The sequence below is a fragment of the Vigna angularis genome, chromosome 1, assembly GCF_016808095.1.
Source record: "Vigna angularis cultivar LongXiaoDou No.4 chromosome 1, ASM1680809v1, whole genome shotgun sequence".
NCBI classification, from domain to species: domain Eukaryota; kingdom Viridiplantae; phylum Streptophyta; class Magnoliopsida; order Fabales; family Fabaceae; genus Vigna; species Vigna angularis.
Window position 1 is genome coordinate 946,994 of NC_068970.1, and position 21,851 is coordinate 968,844.

At 41.7% G+C, this 21,851-nt stretch overlaps 1 protein-coding gene across 1 annotated transcript; it reads left to right on the forward strand.

The window, feature by feature from the left end:
* Positions 1-665: 665 nt before the first annotated feature.
* On the forward strand, positions 666-7,824 carry LOC108336911 (uncharacterized). The gene is made up of 2 exons (XM_052866923.1): positions 666-4,201; positions 4,380-7,824. Exons 1-2 carry the CDS (start codon positions 666-668, stop codon positions 7,822-7,824), a joined length of 6,981 nt encoding a protein of 2,326 aa, XP_052722883.1.
* The last annotated feature ends 14,027 nt before the right edge of the window (positions 7,825-21,851 follow it).

Here is a 21,851-nt window from a genome sequence, read left to right on the forward strand (position 1 = left end):
CGGATATGAATCGGGAGCGTTGGAAGCTAACAGAAGCAGAGGAAGAGCATCGAACTCTGATAAAACAAATGGAGGAATATATCGAGGAACAGGAGGAGCGATGGAGGTCGATAGAATTTGAAGAAAGGCATCAGGCCTTGATAAAGCGAATGAAAGAGCACATCGCCGAACAAGAAATGGCTGTAAAGCACTGGAAGGAAAGATTCTCTCAGTTGGCTGCTTTGGCAAACGGGGCAATTGAAGACATCCCCAGGATGGTGTCGAATGCTGAAGCAAGCACTCATTTTTGTAACTCATCAACGGAAATAGAATTGTTTATTAATCATTGTAAATGGTTGGTGGGAGAGATGAAATCTTTCATTGCCCGGGCGCGGGATTGATGTACATCAGAATCATGTGTTTTGTTACTTAAACGTTGTAATGGATCAAATTTTCTTGAAATGAAAGATAGGGGATGTTTGTTTGGTATCGGCTTGTGTTAATTTTCCATCAGTATTGTCATCGTTATCCTGTGATTTCCACTTATCACTAGCATGCATCATGTTTTCTTTTTGCATTTTTTCATCCTTATCTAATTTAATAAAAAAATAATCAACAGTACAAGTGAGAAAACAACGGCAAGTTTTCCAAGACATCCGTACAGGACCAGAGCTAATTCGAAGGTCATGGAGAATTGGGAGCAGTCACACGAGTCTATTAAGGCCGATGTCAGCCAGTTGAAGGATCAGATGGCTCAGATTTTGGCGGCTCTCGAAGCCCTGAAGACTACGGGAGGGGTGACGCCTGCGCAAGTTGAGGGAAGTGCTCAATATTACCCTCTGTTGTTCAACGCTGGGAGCCAATCTGTTTCGTTCCCAATGTATGGATTACCTGCAGGTTACACCCCGCCTGTGGGAGAATACACAGAAGGGGAGCAAACTTCATTCTCTTTCCCTACCACTGCTAACGTACCGCCAATCAGTACTCAGGGACCTGTTGTAATGTCTGCACCTATGGTAAATGAAGGGATGTATGCAAGCATGACTGATGGAATACGAGTAACCCCGGTGCCACCTGTGATTACCGGAGAGGGCTTTTCTACAAGGGCTGCGCCATATACTTTGTTTCAGGGGGTAACTAGTAATGTTGATGGGGCGAAGGATAAACTGGAGAGCCTAGAGGCAAGATTGAGGGCTGTTGAGGGGTATGAAAGTTATGGATTTGGGGATGTTTCTAGATTGAGCCTGGTTCCTGGCGTCAAAATACCACATAAGTTTAAAGCGCCAGATTTTGAGAAGTATAAGGGAAATACATGCCCAAAGAGCCATCTAACCATGTTTTGTAGAAAGATGGCTGCATATGCTTATGATGAGCAGCTGCTCATCCATGTTTTTCAAGATAGTTTGGCTGGAGTGGCGTTAAACTGGTATACCCATTTAGAGTCGACTCGAATTCGTTGTTGGGCGGACTTGGCTGATGCTTTTGTGAAGCAGTATATATATAATACACATGTTGCGCCAGATCGTTTACAGCTGCAAAACATGTCAAAGAAAGACAACGAAACCTTTAAGGAGTATGCTCAGCGGTGGAGGGAATTGGCTGCACAAGTTGAGCCACCTTTGTATGATAGAGAAATGGTGGCAATGTTTGTTAATACGCTCCAACCACCATTCTATGAACATATGGTGGGAAATGTATCTTCAAATTTTGCCGATATCATTGTGATAGGCGAGCGGATAGAGATCGGGTTGAAGAATGGGAAAATTGCATATGGCTCATCGGTGGTTGCACATTCCAAAAAACCCAACTTCAACTCAGGAAAAAGAAAGGAAGGAGATGTGCATGCAACATCTGCAACCCCGGTCTGGAGAGGTCAGGTTCCCACTCATAACTATCGACCATACTGGGGTCAACATCCACATGCAGCTAATGCGTCATTTGGTCATCAAATTAGGCCTCAACAGCAACCAGGGTACTATCAACCACAATACATTCCGACGAATAATTGGAGGGGAGGGGCGAACGTAGGTTCCAATATGAATGTGGGTCCAAATACTTATCCAAGAAGGAACCAAGAAAGAAATTATGTTAACTTTACCCCAATTCCTACTACTTATACGGAATTATTACCTCATCTTATCAAACAAGGTCTGGTTGTCGTTTGTCCCCTGAAGCCTTTGCAGCCTCCATACCCAAGAGGTTATGATGCAGATGCAAAGTGTAGTTATCATGGAGGGGCCGCTGGTCATTCCACTGAGAGGTGTCTGGCTTTCAAGCATAAAGTGCAGACTCTAATTGATTCTGGGTGGTTAAAGTTCCAAGAGGATAAGCCTAATATTGAGGCCAATCCTTTATCTGGGCATGGAAGTGCTTCGACGAATGCCGTCGAAGTGAAAGAGCATGAGCTGGTGAGGAATGTGAAAGAGGTCAGGAGCTCTAGGAGGTTTATTTTGGAGGCGTTGCTGAAAGTGGGTATCTTGAAGGGTGATTATAATGAGAGTATGGCATGCGCGCTCCACCCAGATGCTGAGCACTCTATTGAGGAGTGTGTTAAGTTTGAAGAAATTCTGCAAGACCTGTTAGATCGTGGCCTGATGCAGGTATGCTACAAGAAGGAGGAGGGAAATGTATTTGCACAAACTGGTGATGAATCCGGCATGAGTTTACCAGAACCATTGGTGATTCGTTTCACTAAGACTACCTCTATCCCACCAACTCAAGGAAGGTCGCCCGTTGTTATCCGTGTACCAGCTCCTTTTCCTTACAAGAACGAAAAAGCCGTCCCATGGAGATATGGGACACATGCGTCAAGCGAAGCACAAAACGTTGACCCTGTCGTCAAAAACATATCAGGGATAGGTGGAATGACTAGGAGTGGTCGAATTTTCACATCACCAGAGTTGGCACAAGAAAGAGTCAATGATAAGGAAACAACGATGGCTGCGAAGGCAAAAGAATTCTTAAAGGGGAAGGGTGCACAGACAGAGGAGATCCCCGACAAGGAAGAGAGGAGAGAAGTTTCTGAAGAGGAGGCTTGTGAATTTTTAAAATTCATACAACAAAGTGAATATAAGGTGGTGGAACAGTTAAACCGTATGCCTGCTCGTATATCCTTGTTAGACTTGCTCATGCATTCAGCATCACACAGAAAGTTGCTAATGAAGATACTCAGTGAGGCTCACGTGGAGCAAGGTATTTCGTTGAATAAATTCGAGGGTATTGTTGGCAATATTGTTGCTAATAATTATCTCACCTTTACGGATGAAGAGATACCAGCTGAAGGAAGAGGGCATAACAAGGCTCTTCACGTCTCTGTGAAATGCTTGGATCATGTTATAGCACGTGTTTTAGTGGACAATGGGTCCTCCTTGAATGTTATGCCGAAAGCAACCTTGGAAAAGCTACCTTGCGAAGGAATGCATATGAGGCCGAGTTCAATGATTGTGAGGGCGTTCGATGGCAATAAAAGAGAAGTGATGGGAGAGGTGGATTTACCAATGCAAGTTGGCCCTTGTGTCTTTCAAATAACGTTCCAGGTTATGGATATCCTGCCAGCTTATAGTTGTCTATTGGGGCGCCCATGGATCCATTCGGCTGGGGTTGTGCCTTCTACACTACACCAGAAGTTGAAGTATGTGATGAGAGATAAGCTGGTGATAGTATCAGGAGAAGAAGATCTTCTTGTGAGTGGGCCATCATCCACACGCTACATCGAGGCGGCTGAGGAAGCTCTCGAAACAGCCTTCCAGTCGTTGGAGATTGTGGGAAATGCTTGTGTGGAACCGTTTCCAGTAAATCCTCGTCTATCATGTGCTTCTATTATGATGGCCAAGATTATGATAAAAGGGGGCTATGTATATGGGGAAGGTTTGGGTAAGTATCGGCAGGGGCGAGCATTCCCTATAGAAATCGTTGAAAACAAGAACAGATATGGCTTGGGATACAAACCTACCAGGGAAGACAGGAAAAGGATGATTGAAGAAAGAAAAGAACGCAGTTTGGCCCGTGCAGAAAGACGAGGGCCCAAAGAGAGCAAAATTCACATTGTTGACATCAAGGAAAGCTTCCGCAGTGCTGGGTGGATCAACACTGGCCAGATAGCAGCTGTGGAGGATGAAGAAAGGCCTCAAAGTTTGAGCTTTGTGTGGGCTTGCTCCCCTGATACTCAACTCAACAATTGGGAAACACTGGATTTACCTGTGATGCTTAATGTGAACAAAATGTAATAGTTTTAATTAAGCTTATAGTTTCGATTGGGGCTTTAGAACTGAGATTTTGCGGATTGATTCTTTTTTTACTTTTCACTCAGCGTGATAATAAAGATGCATTTCATCATCATTTGGCATTTTTCTTTGTTTATCTTATTTATTTATACTTTTTCATAAATTTAAATGATGCAGATGTGACAATGATTGTTTTGAAAATAACGATATCAATGTTCCTAATTTTGAGCACCCTATCAATAATACGGAAGATGATTTCGAAGATGATGTGGAACCCTCTCCAGAATTGTTGAGATTAGTGGAACAAGAATCTAAGGAGATTAAACCCCATCAGGAGGAAATTGAAATACTCAACTTGGGAGAGAAGGATGAGATAAAGGAGGTGAAAATCGGTACTAGTATGAAGACGGAAGTAAGGGAAAGATTGCGCGTACTGTTGAAGGAATTTAAAGATGTGTTCGCGTGGTCTTACAATGACATGCCGGGTCTAGATACCGATATTGTGCAGCATAGGCTCCCACTCAAGCCGGAATGCCCTCCAATCAAGCAAAAACTGAGAAGAATGAAGCCGGAAATGTCCTTAAAAATTAAAGAAGAGGTCCAAAAGCAATTTGACGCAGGATTTTTGGCTGTGGCAAGATACCCACAATGGGTAGCGAATGTTGTACCAGTGCCTAAGAAGGATGGGAAGGTTCGAATGTGTGTTGACTATCGTGATTTAAATCGTGCAAGTCCGAAAGATAATTTCCCGTTACCACACATCGATACTCTGGTTGATAATACGGCCAAATTTTCGTTATTTTCGTTCATGGACGGATTCTCGGGGTATAATCAAATTAAAATGGCACCGGAAGATATGGAAAAAACGACCTTTATCACGTTATGGGGAACATTCTGTTATAAGGTGATGTCTTTTGGACTCAAGAATGCTGGGGCAACATACCAAAGGGCAATGGTGACACTCTTTCATGATATGATGCATAAGGAAATTGAAGTTTATGTGGATGACATGATTGCAAAGTCGGAGTCAGAAGAGGAGCATATTTTCAATCTAAGGAAATTATTTGAGAGACTGAGAAAATACAAACTCAGGTTAAATCCCACCAAATGCACGTTTGGAGTAAAGTCTGGAAAATTGTTGGGCTTTATTGTCAGCCAAAGAGGGGTAGAAGTTGATCCTGACAAAGTAAGAGCGATAACGGAAATGCCGGCGCCCAGAACAGAAAAAGAGGTTCGAGGTTTTCTGGGAAGGCTGAACTACATTGCTAGGTTCATCTCCCAATTAACTGCTACTTGTGAACCAATGTTCAAGTTGCTACGAAAAAATCAGGCTGTAGTCTGGAATGAAGATTGTCAAGTTGCTTTCGAAAAGATCAAACAATACCTGCAGGACCCTCCTGTATTGCGTCCACCTATGCCAGGAAGACCGCTCATTTTGTATTTGACCGTACTGGATAATTCAATGGGTTGTGTATTGGGTCAGCATGATGAAGACGGGAAAAGAGAGCATGCCATATATTACTTGAGCAAGAGGTTCACAGATTGCGAACAACGATATTCGTCGTTAGAACGAACTTGTTGTGCACTGGCGTGGGCTGCTCATCGTTTAAGGCAATACATGTTGAGTCACTCTACTTGGTTGATATCTAAAATGGATCCTATCAAGTACATATTCGAAAAGCCCGCTCTCACTGGAAGGATAGCTCGATGGCAGATGCTATTATCGGAGTACGACATTGTATATGTTACTCAGAAATCTATCAAGGGTAGCTCTTTAGCAGAATTTTTAGCCCATCAACCCATTAGTGATTATCAGCCGATGCAACCTGAGTTTCCTGATGAAGATATCATGGCTTTATTTGCTGAGAGCAGAGATGACAAAAATGAAAAAGCCTGGACGGTATTATTCGATGGGGCATCGAATGTAATGGGGCATGGAATAGGGGCAGTGCTTATCTCTCCTAAGAATCAATACATTCCAATGACGGCAAGGTTGTGTTTTAATTGCACAAATAATATCGCAGAATACGAAGCCTGTGCTATGGGTATTCGAGCAGCAATAGAGTCTAAAGCAAAAATTCTGGATGTATACGGAGATTCAGCTTTGGTTATCCATCAATTGAAGGGAGAATGGGAGACTAGGGATATTAAATTAATTCCATACCAAGCTTACATCAGGGGATTAATTGAGTATTTCGATTCCATCACGTTTAATCATATACCGCGAGAAGATAATCAATTAGCGGACGTGTTGGCTACCTTGTCGTCGATGTTTGAAGTTGATCAAGATGCAGAATTGCCAATGATTGAAATGAAGAGTCATGCGGGGCCAGTGTATTGTCATTTCATCGAGGAGGAAGTAGATGGTAAACCTTGGTACTTTGATATCAAGCATTATCTTAAGACTCGAGAATATCCAGAGAAGGCATCCGAAAACGATAAAAGGGCGTTAAGGAGGTTGGTTGGCAGTTTCATTTTGAGTGGGGATATTCTATATAAGAGGAATCATGACATGGTTCTCCTTAGATGTGTAGATGCAAAAGAAGCCGAACTGATACTAAAAGAAGTGCATGAGGGTACATTTGGCACGCACATGAATGGGCACTCAATGGCCAGGAAGATAATGAGAGCGGGGTATTTTTGGTTGACTATGGAAAATGATTGCTGTACACATGTGAGAAAGTGTGAGAAATGCCAGGTATACGCAAGTAATATCAATATGCCACCCACGACCTTGAACGTGTTGTCTGCACCGTGGCCCTTTTCGATGTGGGGAATAGATGTCATCGGAGCTATAGAGCCAAAGGCGTCAAATGGACACCGTTTCATATTAGTCGCAATCGACTACTTCACCAAGTGGGTTGAGGCTGCTTCTTATGCTAATGTGACTAGAAAGGTGGTGACCAAGTTCATAAAAAAGGAGTTGATTTGCAGATACGGGCTCCCTAACAGGATCATCACCGATAATGCCACTAACTTGAATAACCAGATGATGACAGAGTTATGTGAGGAGTTCAAAATTCATCATCTTAATTCTTCTCCTTATCGTCCAAAGATGAATGGGGCAGTAGAGGCTGCTAATAAAAATATCAAGAAGATTGTGCAGAAGATGGTGGTCACATATAAGGATTGGCATGAAATGCTTCCTTTTGCTTTACATGGTTATCGCACTTCGGTACGAACATCGACTGGGGCAACGCCTTTCTCGCTTGTATATGGAATGGAAGCAGTACTTCCGTTTGAAGTGGAAATTCCGTCCTTACGAGTTTTAATGGAAACCCAATTAGAAGAGGCTGAGTGGGTTCAAGCTCGTTTCGACCAGCTCAATCTCATCGATGAAAAAAGATTAACAGCAGTATGCCATGGACAATTGTACCAAAGAAGAATGAAGAAGGCATTTGATAAAAAGGTACACACAAGAGAATTTCATGAAGGTGAGCTGGTGTTGAAGAAGATTCTACCTATACAAAAAGATCATAGAGGCAAATGGACTCCAAATTATGAAGGGCCATTTGTAGTGAAAAAAGCATTTTCTGGTGGGGCACTAATTCTCACGAGAATGGACGGAGAGGAGTTACCATTGCCAGTTAATTCTGATGCAGTAAAAAAGTTTTACGCATGATGATTCCGTGATAGTGGTTGCTATTAAGGGGATGTTGATTATTATCGTTAAAGATTATTGTACTCTATGTTTTTTTAATAAAGAAAGTTCGCGTAGTTCATTCATATTTTGGTTGTTTGCATTCCATCTGAAATATTGCATGTCACGCTGAGCTGTTAAGTAATCAAGGAAAAATGAAAATGAAAATAAGTAAACACATGTCGATAAAAGCATCACAGGTATATCAGGTTGGTGAGCTCGGTCCTGGAGGATGTCGAAAAAGGGAAAACGAAAAAAAAAGGGTCACATGTTGAGTTTGTTGTTAATAAAGTTGTCAAGGACATAGTATTTTCACACAAAAAAAAAAAAAGGTTTTGAAAAAATACCGTTGGAGAGCCCTTTCTTGATTCAAGGTTTTGGGTGTAACCGGTGTTCTTTTCTTGATAAAGCGTCTGCATTCACATTACTTGAACCCTATTTTTTTTTCCGTTTCCCACAAGACGAAGGATTTCGCCATATGCCTAATATTGGGGCAGTTTTCATCATGTTACACATCACCGATAATCCGTTGATTAGGGAGATGAGATGAAATAAAAAAATAAATAAAAAAAAGAGAGAAGAAGAAGGAGAAAACAAAGGAAACAAAACAAAGGAAAAATGAAGTTGATGTGTCAAGTACTACATAGTTTAGTTTCAGGGTTAAACTCAAGAGAAAGTCAGACAAACAAGATTCGGAGTGACGTGTGGCCGTTTTTTGTTACCCAATCGTCAAAAGCAGTTCAACCAATTGCACCCCTTTTGAGCCAAAATGCATAATTGTTTTCATCACCCTAGACAAGAATCATTAGCAGGTCGACGTCAAATTAAAAGGGTACCTCATAAGCATCCAAAGAAAAAGGAAAAAATGAATGAAAAGGAAAGAATCATAAAGGATCACAACAGGGGCAACGAAAAGAATGATCCGAAGGGAAAGAAAGAAAAAAAAAAACAACAATAAATATGCCTGAAGTTCAAATCCCTAAAGACAGTTGACTGGGCACCTTGCAAATGATTCTTGTCTAAAGATTTTAACCGTCAAACAATTATTTGGGCCTTCATTATCCTTTCTTTCAAAACCCTTTGACCTTTAACCACGGTACAAGCCCATAAAAGTCCACGCTGACTGAAGACTGTTGGTCCTAATCTTTCTCGCGAATTTAACTTTGAAACCAAATAATGTGGTGAACGACACAATTCAGTGTTATTTTCAAAAAAAAAAAAAAAAAAAAAAAAAGAGAGGTCTCCCTGTCAATCGACGATCATCCAATTTGGGGATCCTTCATACCCAAATCTTTTCGCTTTTCCATTGTGCAAAATTGGGGCAGTATGGGAGCACAACATGGTAATAGCACTTTCCCCCAAATGAGGGACACACATACGTTAATTTTTACTCACAGAAAATCATTATTCAGTTGTTTTTCATAACCATCCTCCCACATCATACAGGGTTCAAGTTAATTTAGATTGCAAAAAGCGATAAAAAGAATTTTAACTCGGGGTTACACTTTCTTCCTGCTCATTAAAGGGTTCTATACCTATCAACGTTGTTTTTAAATGCGTTTTGAACATACATTGTGTTTGATGACAATATTAACAATGGATTCCAAGCATGGAATTTTCAAAAAAAAAATATAAAAAATAAAAAAAATAATAATAAAAAAAAATAAATAAAAAATGAATGAAAAAAGGAAGGTCTCATGTGTCTATGCATCCATGCATCATCATGACATAACATCATCTCAGAGGAAGCGAGGAAAATTGTTTGCAAAATCTTCATGTTTTACTCGGCATTTATCAACTTTTCAAAGCTGCAAGCCAGGTTTTAGTTTTTTGTTATCGGCCCTCTGCATGGCAATGGTCGGGTTTTAAATTTTTGTTCTGTGAGTTTGGCCCTCTGCGAGGCAATGGTCAAATCCAGGTTTTAATTTTCTGTTATCGGCCCTCTGCGTGGCAATGGTCAGATTTAAATTTTTGTTCTGTGAGTTTGGCCCTCTGCGAGGCAATGGTCAAATCCAGGTTTTAATTTTCTGTTATCGACCCTCTGCATGGCAATGGTCAGATTTAAATTTTTGTTCTGTGAGTTTGGCCCTCTGCGAGGCAATGGTCAAATCCAGGTTTTAATTTTCTGTTATCGACCCTCTGCATGGCAATGGTCAGATTTAAATTTCTGTTCTGTGAGTTTGGCCCTCTGCGAGGCAATGGTCAAATCCAGGTTTTAGTTTTTGTTATTACTTGACATTGGTCATTTGGCATCGTAACTTGAATTGTTTTGTTCGTTTTCTTTCATGATTGAAACCCGGACAAAATTAGTGTCTTTATCTTTACTTAGCTTTACTTAAATAATACGAAAAGATTAATTTTTCATATTATTTAGTAATATCTAAGTAAAGAGGGGCAGCTGTCAACACCCAATTTTGTCCGGGTTGAAAAAATGTGTTTTTATTATTTTTCTTTTATTTTATTTTTTTTATTTTATTTTTTTATGTATCTAGATATTTGCTTTTAATTCAATTTCTATTTTATTTCTTATTTTCAATTTGTTTTAATAGAGTTAATTAATCAAAATAATTAAAAAAAAATTAATTAATTAAACAAAAATTGAAAAATAATATTAAAAATAATTGAAAAATAAAATAAAATTGAGATAAAATAAAAAATAAAAAAATAAAAAATAAAAAAAATATAGAAAACGTGGAAAAGGGGATATGGGGGACGTGTCTGAAGGAGGGAGAAAAGTTGTTAAAAAGGATTTTTCTAAGATTTTTTTTGGAAAGAGAAAAGGGAGGAGACCAGGTGGTTGGGGAATATTTTCCAAGAAGGCGGGAGGATTTTGGAGGAGGAAGAGGAGAGAAATCGGAGACGAGGTGGTGAGGAGGCGTTTTTCCAGATTTTCGGAGAGAAGAAAAGGAGGTGGTGGCATATCTCTGTTCTTCATCTTGGAGGATCCATCGCTGAGGAGTTTTTCACCATTTTCGCATCTGCAAAGAGAGACAGAAGGCAGCCGGAGAAGAGTACTCAGTGGAAGCACGATATTGATCAAAGCACGTAGATCTTCGAAAGGTAAGTAATGCTGTTTAGAGAGTTATTTGGCTGCTTTTACACAGATCTCTGTTGAATTTGCTATTTGTGTATTTGTCTGCATACACTGTATATGTTCACTGTTGCATCGCCTTACTCTTCATTCATCAAACACCTTACGACGAGCTGATCATCTTTATCCCCTCATGATACTGACTCCTCTCTGCTTATCACCCCCATCCACATCCATCATACACCTCATGACCACGGTCCATTATCTTCATCCCTCTCCTCTTCATTTCCATCTGCAACACCTTATACCACGGCCTGACCTCAAATTCCTTGACTCCCTCACCCTTAACCATACCAACCTCACTGCCTAGCCTCCACTAGGCTCCCATCATCATCTCGCCAACCCATTTTTACGTATGATCTTCCTAGAGTTAGTAGGGATCTCACACAGAGCACTATGAAGAGTCATCCCAGGGAGTGCGTTTTCGTCATTCACGAGAAGGGAAAGAGAGAGTTAAATGCCGCAACCGGCGGTAGCTCCGGTGGAGTGTGGTGTCGCTGGCGACGTCAAGACTAATAGAAGGTGGTGGCGCGGTGGCTGGTTCGAAGGCATAGTAGTGCATATGCGAAGGAGGTGGGGAAGCAGAGCTTGGCCGCTGTTAAGGGCGCTACGATGTTGAGTTCCGACGGCCTGGGCTGTGAGGGAGGTAGCCGAAGAGGTAGACGGAGATGCGGCGCGGGGAGGTAAACCCGTCCTTGGGTTGGCGTTTTCGAAAGGAGGAGTTCAGGTTGTCACCGGCGAGGCCAAGTCGTGGTCTTGGCAGAGGTGGCGGTGGCTGGTTCCGGCCGAGGTGGCGGCAGCGTGCCTCCCAGATTTAGGGTTTTCCTGGTCAGAGGGAAAGAAACTTGGGTCTCTGGAGAGTGTGTGAGATAAGAGAGGGAGCTTACGGGAGGCTGTTGAATCTGAGTGGGTGAGGAATGAGAGCGGGAAGGTAGAACCCCTAGGAAATTCTAGGTTAGAAACCATTCAATTGGGCCGGGCCCAAAATTGAGCGTACGTCCAGGGACCTTTGGTTTTTTTTTTTTTTTTTTTTCGAACGATCGTCATCCAGCCTCATCATCCCAACGAACGCTCGTCCATAACGAGCGTTCGTCATCCAACCTCATTTTCCCAACGAACGCTCGTCCAAAACGAGCGTTCGCCATCCAGCCTCATCATCCCAACGAGCGCTCGTCATTCGGGCTCCTCCAGCCTCATCATCCCAACGAACGCTCGTCCATAACGAGCGTTCGTCATCCAACTTCATTTTCCAACCGAACGCTCGTCCATAACGAGCGTTCGTCATCCAACATCATCTTCCCAACGAATGCTCGTCAATAACGAGCGTTCGTCATCCAACCCATATCTTCCAAACGAACGCTCGTCCATAACGAGTGTGCGCCATTCAACCTCATTTTCCTAACGAACGCTCGTCCCAAACGAGCGCTCGTCATTTGGCCTCTACTCACCTCATCTACCCAACGAACGCTCGTCCCCAGCGAGCGCTCGTAGACTAGCCTCCTCTTCTCAGCGTCCAATGAACGCTCGTCATCTACCTTCCTGTACTCAACGTACGTTCGTTGTATCACCCAACGAACGCTCGTCATTCAGTCTATTTTTCTCAACATACGTTCGTCAACTCTCCCCAACGAGCGCTCGTGACTCTGAGTCTTTTCCCAACGTACGTTCGGCCTTTACCACGGACCGTTCGTTATCCAAGCTTTTCGGCTGACCGTTAGACATCATTTTATTTTTATTTTGGTACCCCTGTTTTTATTATTATTTAATTATTCATTTGCCTTTTTATTTATCTTATTTCATTTCATTTTTTATTTTATTACTTTATTTTGTCCACTTATTTCAAAATATATAAATAATAATTTTACTTATATACACATATAAAATAGAAAATTTCAAATAAAAATATTTTGAAAAGGTTTAAGCACACGTGCGACCGCTCGCGTAGGCCTTGTGCTGAAAATCTTTTCCTTTTCTTTTATAAAAATTAAAAATCAAATAAAAATATTTTGAAAAGGTTTAAGCACACGTGCGACCGCTCGCGTAGGCCTTGTGCTGAAAATCTTTTCCTTTTCTTTTTTAAAAATTAAAAATCAAATAAAAATATTTTAAAAAGGTTTAAGCACACGTGCGACCGCTCGCGTAGGCCTTGTGCTGAAAATCTTTTCCTTTTCTTTTATAAAAATTAAAAATCAAATAAAAATATTTTGAAAAGGTTTAAGCACACGTGCGACCGCTCGCGTAGGCCTTGTGCTGAAAATCTTTTCCTTTTCTTTTATAAAAATTAAAAATCAAATAAAAATATTTTGAAAAGGTTTAAGCACACGTGCGACCGCTCGCGTAGGCCTTGTGCTGAAAATCTTTTCCTTTTCTTTTATAAAAATTAAAAATCAAATAAAAATATTTTAAAAAGGTTTAAGCACACGTGCGACCGCTCGCGTAGGCCTTGTGCTGAAAATCTTTCCCTTTTCTTTTATAAAAAGTTAAAAATCAAATAAAAATATTTTGAAAAGGTTTAAGCACACGTGCGACCGCTCGCGTAGGCCTTGTGCTAGAAAACTTTTTCCTTCTTTATTAAAAATACTAAAATATTCCCAAACTACAAGTAATCTCACCGCTAGAACTACGTTACCCTTGATTCTTCACCAAAAATGGAGATACGTAGGAGCAAGGCCAGTCCTTGTCAGGTTCATTTTCAAAAAATACAAAATCATTTCCAAACAAATTTCTCAAACAGTTTCCGAAAGAACTACGTAACCCTGATTTCTCATTTTGAATGAGAATACGTAGGAGCAAGGTCAATCCTTGTCGGGCCCAAAAAAACTAAAAAATATATTTTGTTTATTTAGAATTTTATTTTAGGGAATAGTTAAACATTTTGAAAACCACATCATATTCGCGCATTTAGTTAAAAGGTACTGCCTTCGGGCAGGCGCTGTAGGGTGCTAATACCTTCCCTACGCGTAACCGACTCCCGAACCCAGAATCTGGTTTTCGTGGACCGTGTCTTATTATTTTATGGTTTTTCCGTAGTTTTCCAGAATAAACTATGGTGGCGACTCCAAATCTCTTTTCCAAACCCGTTTCTTTTTTGGATCGTCGTCCCGTCGCGATTCCGGTTGCGACAAATGGCTTATAATGTGGCTGGGCTAACAAGAAAATTGGTTTTTCTGGATCACAAAATCCTTGAGTTAAGAGAATCATAACAACACAATTATCTTATTCATTCCCAACTTGCCTTTGCATTTGCATTTGCATTGAGCTTTGCTTCTTTTTCTTTTCTCTTCGCATATTCTTACTTTTTAGCTCTTAGCTCAATGCTTTTCTTTTCATATTTTCCCATCAACCCCAAACTTGAACATTTAACAATACCATACAAGATCTTCTACTTAACTCAAGGTAAAGATTTTCAATCAAAGATTTCAAGTGTATGTTCAAGGCTAAGGGTTCAAAGGATAGAACACAACGTGTTCTCTTTTAGTAGGCTAACTTTATGAATTTGGCCAATAACAAGGGTTCCAACAAATGGCCTTGATCACATGATGCAAAACAAGCAATTGATTCAATCATAAAAAACCTGGGCAAAATCATTCATGCTTTCAAAGTAATAGCATTCAACAATAACAACTCTGGAGCTCAAAACCTCACATATAAGCTCATTCACATTTGACATACACATCCTGCTTAATTTCATAATCACAATCATGATATCCTGCATTTGTTCACAAAGCTTGTGAATCACCTGTATAATTTAATGTGCACATCATCTCAACATCAATCAATCAATAAGCATCATCAAGCATTACTTATCACACAATCACAGTTAATAGCAAACCATCACACAAAACCAGGTTTTCAAGAGAGTACATCAAACCCTAATCTAAAAACAAAACAAATAAGTTCAGAAAACTTAAACCACAAAAGCATAATCATTTGATAGCATTCATCAGTAAATGCTATCTCAGCTCCTCATCAGTCTGAGTTGTCCTCTGTATCTTCCTCTTCCTCCTCATCTTCATCTTCATCAAATGCATCTTCCTCCTCAGCTTCATCTTCTTCCATATCTCTTGCTGAAGCTTCAGCTGCTCTAGCTCCTCCTCCATGTACTGGTTCTTCTGGCCAAGCTACGACATTATGGAATTCATCCATAGTCCACCTGTGGGCTGGAGGTGTATCATACATCCCTACTATCATCTCAGCAGTGGCCACCTGCCCTCTGTGAATGGACTGCAACTGAGCACCTATAAGAGACATATACATGTCCCTCATCTGGAATGGTTTTGCTTCATGTGTATCAGCAGATGTCTGGCTCTGTGCTGGCCCTCTCTCTCTACGAGCACGGCGTGGTGGAACTGGCTGAGCTGCATCCTCACCTCCACAGTACTGTCTATAATAAGCCTCATCAATAGCTTTTCTTGGCCTCTCAAATGGTGGAACAGAAGTGTCCACCCCAGCTTGCTTGCAAAGGTGAGTGATCAAAGAAGGATGTCCTAGTGGTGCTTTGTTGTTTGAGGTGTTAGCACACACACTAATCTCATCAGCTATCACCTGCCCAATATTAACATTCAAATTTCTGATAGCACAGTAGATGAATAATGCCCTGCTGAGAGTGATATCTGACACATGTGAACATGGCTGAATGTTGGCATGAGAAAATGCCATTCAATACTTTGCAAGAGGAGTCAAATTTGTCCTCCTAATGTTAACCACTGCGCCAGATCTATTCCTTTGGAAGTGTCCTCCAGGTATACACAGTACTCTCTCAACATCCTCAAAGTCAGCACCTTCCTCCATGCTAAGAGCAAACTGACATTGCTCACCAGCCCACACAGTATCCAGGAAGTTGTTGATAGAATCAGGATCAAACCTGATAGCATGGCCTCTGACATAGCCCAAGTAATTCTCAGCTGGATGGTCACCAATCTTCTTTGCATTGGTGTAGAATTCCTTGACCACAGCTATGTTGGCAGGTGCTGGATAAGTGGCTAGCTTTCCCCAATCATTCCCTAACACTTGCTCTCCAAATTGAGGAGCAAAGTTAGGTATCATTCCAACCTTTCTCTCCATTAGAAGTCTCCTGTCCTGAACCACCCTAAAGTGCTTCTCATGTTTCCTAGAGAGGAACCTACTAGAGTGGGGTTGCTCTGGTTCCTTTTCTTTCCTCTTAGTTGCCATGGTTTTCAATCTCTTTCCTGAAGAGGATGCCATTCCTGCATTCAAAACACAAACCAAAACCACAGAACATGATGTTAATCATTAGTAACACAGAACACAACTCCTTTTTAAGATAAACCACCGCTGAGGGCCAGAATTTCCCCTCAGCGCCACCTGTGCCACGCAACAAACCAGAAAAATCAAATCTGGCAGAGTGCCGCTCAGCGGTAAATGCCGCTCAGCGGTGACTCTGCAGATTTTCGAAAATCTTGTTTTAAAGCTTTCCTAACTCCACCCAAATGCAATTTTCATATTTCCAGTTCATAATCATGCAGTTTAATCAGTTCAAACATCAAATATATCATCAAATCATGCATAGAAATCAAAACCCCTAAATATTCATGCTTTGACAATCACATTCAAATTCAAGAACCCTAGAATGAACCAAATGCATTTTACTTACTTGGGTGGAGATGCTAGATGATATGAGAATGCTTCCAAACTAGAATGCTCTCTTCCAACCCCAAACTTTGATGGCACACTAGTGAAAAAGTGAGTGAAAGAGAGATTTTCTAAAGAGGGAAGAGTGAAAAGATGTGGAAAACCTAAGAGAATGTGTGTGGAAGTGTTTGTGCAGAGAGAAGCCAGAAAATAAACCCTAAAACGCAGCTTGGGGTATAAAATTACCCTAATGGGCTCGGGTCCCGCTAAGGGGAACTTAAGCCCATCTGCGATAGTACCGCTCAGCGGTAATTGCCGCTCAGCGGCACTTTCGTGAAGTGCTCCTCTCCTTCTTTTCTTGACCTACGTGCCTTCCCTACATGTCCCTCATAGGTTCCCTGCAATTCAATGTTAAAAATGCTTATGCAAATCCTAACTAAAAATAAACAAACAGAAACAAACAATCAACTGGGTTGCCTCCCAGGTAGCGCTTGTTTAACGTCACGAGCCTGACCCAAAATCCACCAACACCCATCAGTAGGTGTTTCAAACTTACCAGCACCCATCAGTAGGTGCAAAATTTCTTACCAACACCCATCAGTAGGTGTTACAAACATAGTATCCTTCAGTAGATACTTAACCACCTAGCATCCTTCAGTAGATGCTATCTCAAACAAAATAATTACAAAAATAATGTCCACAAAGTAAAAGTTACAAAACCAAAATCCAAATCAAAAGTTTGTAAATCACTGGGTTGCCTCCCAGCAAGCGCTCTTTTAACGTCATTAGCTTGACCCAGTAAAGCTCAAGTTCCTTCTTCTTTTTCTTCTTCTTTCTACTGAACTTCTTTAGAAATTTAATCAAACCAGGAACCTGTTGCAGTGTCTCAATCATAGGAACTTTAATCTCCAATTTCTTGAAGATTTCCATAAAGCACTTAAATTTCTTTTCCTTCCTATGATTCTTCTTTAGATGAGGATGGGATTTTTCATATGATTTTTTCTTCTTTCCTCTCATCTTCTTTTTCTTCCTTTTTCTCTCCCTAAATTTTCTCTTTTTCCTTTCTTTCATTTTTTTCTTCCCTTTTCTTTTTCTTTTCAACTTCTTTATTTTCACACAAATCTTCTTTCTCTCTTCTCTCTCAACCACTTCTTTTTCTTTTTCTTCATCTTTATCTTTCTCACTCAACTCTTCTTTCTCTTTTCTCTCTACCCTTTCCTCATCTCCCTCTAATTTTTCCTCATCAAGAATCTTGTCACTTTCAGTGATAATGCCTTGCCCTTCCTCCTTAAGGTTAACTTCAGTATTAACCTCATCATTCAATCTTTGACTAATGTAACGAAAGTGCATCTCCATCCTTTTACATGATTCTTCAATGCTTTTCTGAGTAGAGTCGGAATTTTTCAAAAATCGTTGAAGGGTGTCCTCCAACCTATCCAAACTTCCTGATAGAAAGGGTTTTCGCTGCCATTGTTGTTGTGGTTGGTTCTCAAATTGTCCAGCAACTTGCCAAAATTGGCTTTGATCCATGCTTGAGTGAGGTTCCCACCAGTGGTTGAGATTACTTTGGTAGAATTGAGTGCCCATATAGTTAAATTCTTGACCAAATTGCATTCTGCAGACATTAGGCACAAAACCCTAAAAACAATTGTTAGCACAAAAAGATATAAAAGAAGATATAAGATTTAGAGAATAAAATAAAATAAAAACAGAAAATAAAATAAAATAAAATAAAATAAAATGAAATAAAAACAGAAAAAATAAAAACAGAAAAATAAAAACAGAAATTCAAAATTAAAGTCAAAGATAATCAATAATCACACAAATTAACCAGTTAAACCACGAGTCCCCGGCAACGGCGCCAAAAACTTGATGGACAAATTTGTAAGCACCAAAATATGATGTCACAAACTTGTTTCACAATCGGCAAGTATGACCGAATCGTTCAAGTAATAAACTTGGTAAGACCAAGTATCGTTCTTCCCAAAGGACTCACGGCCTAGTTTAGTTATGTGATTTGTTGATTAGCTAGGACTTACAAACGAAATATTTAGATTTTAATATGCAAGACGAAAAATAAACATGTATGCATGAATTGATCAATGGCAAAGACAAAAGATAAACACTTTCAATGAAATATATGGATGAATATGTTGTTGGGGGTCAATTTCATCTCATCCACTCTCATACATTTTAGGAATTCAACATTCAAATCATCATTGTTAATGCCACTCTCTAAAGTACCATTCTAGATGGCTTCTCCCTAATCAAATAGTTCATACAATTCCTAGCATTCCTAATGATTAGTTCATAAGTGCAGGAGCTTAACGACAACCAATATACCATTGGGAGAAATTCCCCGGATCTAGACTTCCCCGTACGTGTCCGTATCGACAAAACCAATAATCATGCAATATAATGAGTTAAACAATGCAAGCATTGAGCAAAGAGGAAAAACCCTAACTAATGATGAAAGAAAGCATAAGTCTTAGATTAAGATGCAAGCATAAATTCCATATATGAGAGCTTCAAGAGATTACATTGATTCCCCAACAAACATACAGAGTTTAGTTCACCATATTCATGGTGAACCTAGATGAATTACAATGAAAGTATGAAAGAATAAACCCTAAAAAGGTGAAGAGGTAGCCTGAGCATCCAAGATCCTCCTTCAAAGGGGTGGAAGAGAGAGTGTTTGCCTCGTTTCTGCCAAAGATGTCTAACCCTAGGACGTGCAAGTCCTTATATACTATTCTAGAGTTACAAAAGATTACAAAAGCCCAAGCCCAAAAAGTGCCGCTCAGCGGTGACCTCGCTTCACTTTTCTTCCCCTCAGCGGCCAGTTTGCCCCTCAACGGACCTCCCGTGACCTCCTGAGTGCCGCTCAGCGGTAAAATGCCGCTGAGCGGTGCCTTCGACTTCTCTTTTTGCACTCTTTGCTTCCTTTTATGATTCCACTTCTCTCCTTCTTTACTTCTTTCACTAAATTCACCTTAAAACCTGCACAAAAACACTCAAATCAAGCATAAACCTGTCCAGCTCTCTTATTTCTGAAAATATAGATAAAAGCATTGATTTCAAGCTAGTTTCTAAGTCTAAAGGTTGCTTTTAATATCAATTTTAAGCATGAAAATAACAGTTTTTCAACTGTTATCAACCATCCGCCCCATTAAGACCAAGCTGACGAAAAAGAGTGTTCCTCCGAGAACAGCTCTCAGCTTGGTTGGGCCATAAAGCAAAGGACCGTCCGCCCCATTAAGACCAAGCTGGTGAAAAAGAGTGTTCCTCCGATAACAACTCTCAGCTTGGTTGGGCCATGAAGCAAAGGACCGTCCGCCCCATTAAGACCAAGCTGGCGAAAAAGAGTGTTCCTCCGAGAACAACTCTCAGCTTGGTTGGGCCATGAAGCAAAGGACCGTCCGCCCCATTAAGACCAAGCTGGTGAAAAAGAGTGTTCCTCCGAGAACAACTCTCAGCTTGGTTGGGCCATGAAGCAAAGGGCCGGCCGTCCATAACTTAGCCGAATCTGACATTCATCATCAATGACCGGCCGTCCATAACTTAGCCAAATCTGGCATTCAGCAATCGCCGGCCGTCCATAACTTAGCCGAATCTGGCATTCATCATCAATGACCGGCCGTCCATAACTTAGCCAAATCTGGCATTCATCATCAATGACCGGCCGTCCATAACTTAGCCAAATCTGGCATTCAGTAATCAATCAACCGGCCACCCGTAACTTAGCCAAATCTGGCATTCAGCAATCGCCGGCCGTCCATAACTTAGCCGAATCTGGCATTCATCATCAATGACCGGCCGTCCATAACTTATCCAAATCTGGCATTCATCATCAATGACCGGCCGTCCATAACTTAGCCAAATCTGGCATTTATCATCAATCGCCGGCCGTCCATAACTTAGCCGAATCTGGCATTTATCATCAATCTGGAGTAGGAGGACGTCCACCAAATATGACATGAACAATCAACCGTCCGGCCATTTGTCCTCCAAGGTACGCCAAGTCGACCTCCACATGGACCCAGCCAGCAATTCGGGGGCCATCTAAAAAATCCCTTCGCACAATAAAATTATGCTCGGGCTTGGGGGGCTTATGTACTGCAAGGTCCTCCCGGCATAGGACAAGCGTCCAACCATTCAAGAAGGGACGTCCGTCCAAAGATGGAACGTCCGTCCAAGATGGCGAGCGTCCAGCCAACCAAGACAGAACGTCCTCCCAAAGATGGGACGTCCACCCAAGATGGCATGTCCGTCCAAGAGGACGAGCGTCCAGCCATTCGGACGTCCACCCAAGATGGCATGTCCGTCCAAGATGACGAGCGTCCACCCGTGTCAAGTACCAAAGACCGAACGTCCAAAAGAACAGTTATCCGAGTTTTCATGGATCTAGCGGTTTTTTCCAAATGTCGCCCATCCAGGCGTGGACAACCCCTTCGCACAATAAAATTATGCTCGGGCTGCGGGGGCTTATGTACTGACAGGCCCTCCCAGCATAGACCGAGCGAACGTTTGATATAATGCCGCCCGCTCAAAACCGGACGACCGCCAAAGGTTGCACGTCCGCCCAATATTCCGGACCGAGCGTCCAAACATTCCAGAATCGAACGTCCGCCAAGAATCTGGACCGAGCGTCCTCAGGAACTGGACATTTGTCCACGGACGTCCGCCCAAGGTGTCTAACGAGCACCCACCCATTCGGGAGCCGGACGTCCACCCAAGATTGGACGTCCGCCCACCAATTAGGACCGAGCGTCCAATCATCCATAGACTGAACGCCTTCCCAAACGATCTGCACTCAGTTGATAACATTGTTAAAAGCTAAATGGCACATTAAAGTCCTTAATGAAGATTAAGGTATTATTGGGCCGTTTCCAGGCCCCCAAAAGGTAAAAGCCCATTACAATCAGTATAAATAAAGGTCTCAGGTATGATTTCTGGACAGATTGCTTAGAACGCAACACATGCATGCATTATAGAACGCTCTGTCATATTACTGACTTGAGCGTCGGAGTGCTTTAGCAGGTACCCGACCCCCCGGCTTGGAGCAGAGGGCGAGCGTCTGGAGTAGGAGGACGTCCGCCCGGCTTGGAGCAGAGAGCGAGCGTCTGGAGTAGGAGGACGTCCGCCCAGCTTGGAACACAGAGCGAGCGTCTGGAGTAGTAGGACGTCCGCCCGGCTTGGAGCAGATAGCGAGCGTCTGGAATAGGAGGACGTCCGCCCGGTTTGGAGCGTGGAGCAGCGACCGTCCATCTTTGTGCCGCCCGCCAGTGCAGCTTGCGTCGGTTCGTGGGATTCAGCAGTGCCCGCC